This window comes from Rutidosis leptorrhynchoides, chromosome 8 (assembly GCF_046630445.1).
Source record: "Rutidosis leptorrhynchoides isolate AG116_Rl617_1_P2 chromosome 8, CSIRO_AGI_Rlap_v1, whole genome shotgun sequence".
Lineage (NCBI taxonomy): Eukaryota > Viridiplantae > Streptophyta > Magnoliopsida > Asterales > Asteraceae > Rutidosis > Rutidosis leptorrhynchoides.
Genome location: NC_092340.1, coordinates 88,109,714 through 88,112,500, shown reverse-complemented (window position 1 = coordinate 88,112,500; position 2,787 = coordinate 88,109,714). Strand labels below are relative to the sequence as shown.

Here is a 2,787-nt window from a genome sequence, read left to right as displayed (position 1 = left end):
ACTGTAATTCCAAGAAAAGATCAGGGTGAAAATGGTGATTTGGGAAAAGTAACTGCCATTGTTGAAGATGAACAAATGGGGAGCAATAAGTACAGTGCAAGATTTGAAGCTGAAAGGGTTTGGTTAGAATTGTATAGAGTTGATAATTTGGGTTTTGGTAGAGTTTCCTTTAATGGGATCCAATCACTTGGTTAGTTGTTTTTAATAACTAGATTAGTAGTAAGGGCATTTTGGGTCACACAATGTTCATGTTTTCGATTCAAACGATCTTCATATAATGTGTGATGCATGTTTAAACAAGATCGAAAAGAATTCAAATTGCAATGTCCTTGTTGCGTGTTGGGCTACATCGAAGTAACGACTGATCGATGGGTGTGTAATGATTTCGAATGAGAATATCAATTCATATTGCAGTGTTTTTCTTTTTCATAGAATTTGTTTAAAAGATTTACTAATGCAATTTACTTTTTGAGTAAATTGTTTGTGGTCCTTCAGGTGAAACAAGTATAGCTACTGGCCAATAAGTAATACATCTTGTGATTGTGACCCATCAATATATGTTTTTAGGTGTTTTATATCAAAACCATTTGGCAACAAGACTGCAAATAAAAGTTCATGTCATTGCATATTTGTTTTGAGATGAAATTCAAAAACTTTTACATCCCAAACATATTATTCAAATCATTCTCAATATCATATCATTTCAGTTTGAGATGAAATACAAGTTTATTAACAAATGCCATAGCTACATATGAGAAGTCTTAACAATCATTTGTTGCAAGTACCCAATTATGCTTACATTTTTGACAAACATGTTCATCATAACCATCGAACTTATGTTCTGCTTCACGAATGCAATTTTAGCCTCTAAGCAGCTACTCTGGATTTTTCGAGCTTTTCGATATGTGTTATACGTATGACAATCTGGTTGACATAACTTAGAAGTGCGTGACCTAAGCGAGTTATCTTGTGACTGTTCATGACCCTTCTTTGATCACCTCACGTGGTGTTGCTAACCAGGTTTGAATTTGAGACCTTTTGTGAGAATACGCAAACCATTAGGCCATCTTGTGATGTTTGGTTAATAATTGAATTATCGTTTGAAAGGCAAATATTGACTATATAGTTAACCATAAAACAGGACTCATAGCTAACATTGTAGATGTCTGCTGATTTGGAACCCCACACCACATTGTTTCCAGCCTTGCAGATTGCTCACAAAACCGCCTTCCACACCACAAAGATGCAGGTTGCTTGAAGATAATTATCTGAGAAAGATGCAGCAGAGTGTAGGGCCCATTTAAGTCAGAAGATATATCTAATTAAACATATATCAAACATTTTTATACCAATTTACCGACTTATTCAAGAGCTTTTTCACCCTTTTGTCCAAGAACGAAGGGGCAACTGTATAGCAGGCCGGTTTTATATAATATCCAACTCATCAGCAGCATTATAGACACTTCATAAAAGCTCTTAATATACTAAATGCCAACTGGCCCACTTTTCATCTGGTATTCAGTCTTCAAAATCTACAAAGCACATATGTTCATGGTATATAAGTATATCGAATAGATGAATAATCACTATTATTTTTGGTAAAAATAGTCAGGAAACTTCTTTAATTTAACTACTAAATTTCATATATGCTAAACAGATCCCTCAAAGGTAAAGGTAAAAGATTTTCCCCTCTCGCTGTTTCCAACCCATCCTTGCAACCACTAAATAATCGTCCCAGACGGAATTCGAACTTGAGACCACTTGCAAGGATCTCAGGGCCCTAACAACTGGACTAGTTTGTGATAGTTTAAGAGATCCCTCAAACTGTCAAACAAATCATGTTTGTACAATAACTGACGATCTTATATTGATATGGGGATATCCTAGTCACTAAGATATGGAATAGGGTGATTATGGTTTTAGCTTCGTTCGCTGGCGATTCCCCGAAGGTAACAATCAAGTGATTGTTTTACGACACCGAAGTAAGTAATGTAACATATGGTGTTATTATAAGTGTAAATGTTGAATGTGGAATGTATCCTGCATTCCATTCTATTTATATGTGGATTGGAACGGCTTCCTATACCAGCTCGCTAGTTCCCAATGGTTTTGGAATACTAGTTGACCTTTCCCTTTTCGTAAACTCGCAGAGGAAAGCAACCTTGTCCCTTTCCTTTGCTGTACGAGCGTGCAGCCGAGCTAGAAATAGTTCAGCTAGCTTGACTTTGTAATTGACCGAGGTTTATGGGCTCCAAGATCACTATTCTTGCTCTGGTTTCCGAACCTCGTTAATTGTAGCAGATGTTTCCTTCGTACTATGCATTGTGGCAAAATCCTCCGAAGTAAACTGCGAAGCTGGTAAATGGACCGGAGGTGGGGTACACTATCAAGCCCCCCAGTTTAATTTGACGAAGCATTACTATCGATATATAAGCTCCGTTAAGTTAAACTTAGTAGTAATCATTTATGCCGCCTTGATTTGACGTTTAACTGCACCGGTTAAAGCTCTTGTCGCCGATATTACCATACCTTAATGATGGAATCTTTTATGCTTTGCTGCCAGGGGTACGATAGTCCAATAAATTACGGCTACCAAGGGTTTTTTGCAGCTTGATTTGACGGCTACCCCTTCATCTTTCTTAAGGGTAAAACGTTGCCTTCTCTCCCTCTATTTTTTTCATATTTTTTCAAAAACTCTATCTTTCTGGAAATCTTTCATCTTCGCATACTAAGGTACTTACATATTTCTCTCACGTTTTTCTTTCTTCTTCTTTTTGTTATTTTTAC

General features: G+C 36.6%; 1 protein-coding gene across 1 annotated transcript in view; it reads left to right on the top strand.

Annotated features, from left to right (window-relative positions):
- LOC139863599 (uncharacterized) overlaps positions 1 to 195 on the top strand; it is a 477-nt gene extending 282 nt beyond the window's left edge. Inside the window, exon 1 of the mRNA XM_071852216.1 lies at positions 1 to 195. This exon is cut by the window's left edge and continues 282 nt beyond it. Within this exon, the coding sequence (XP_071708317.1) occupies positions 1 to 195 (195 nt within the window).
- Positions 196 to 2,787: the final 2,592 nt, after the last annotated feature.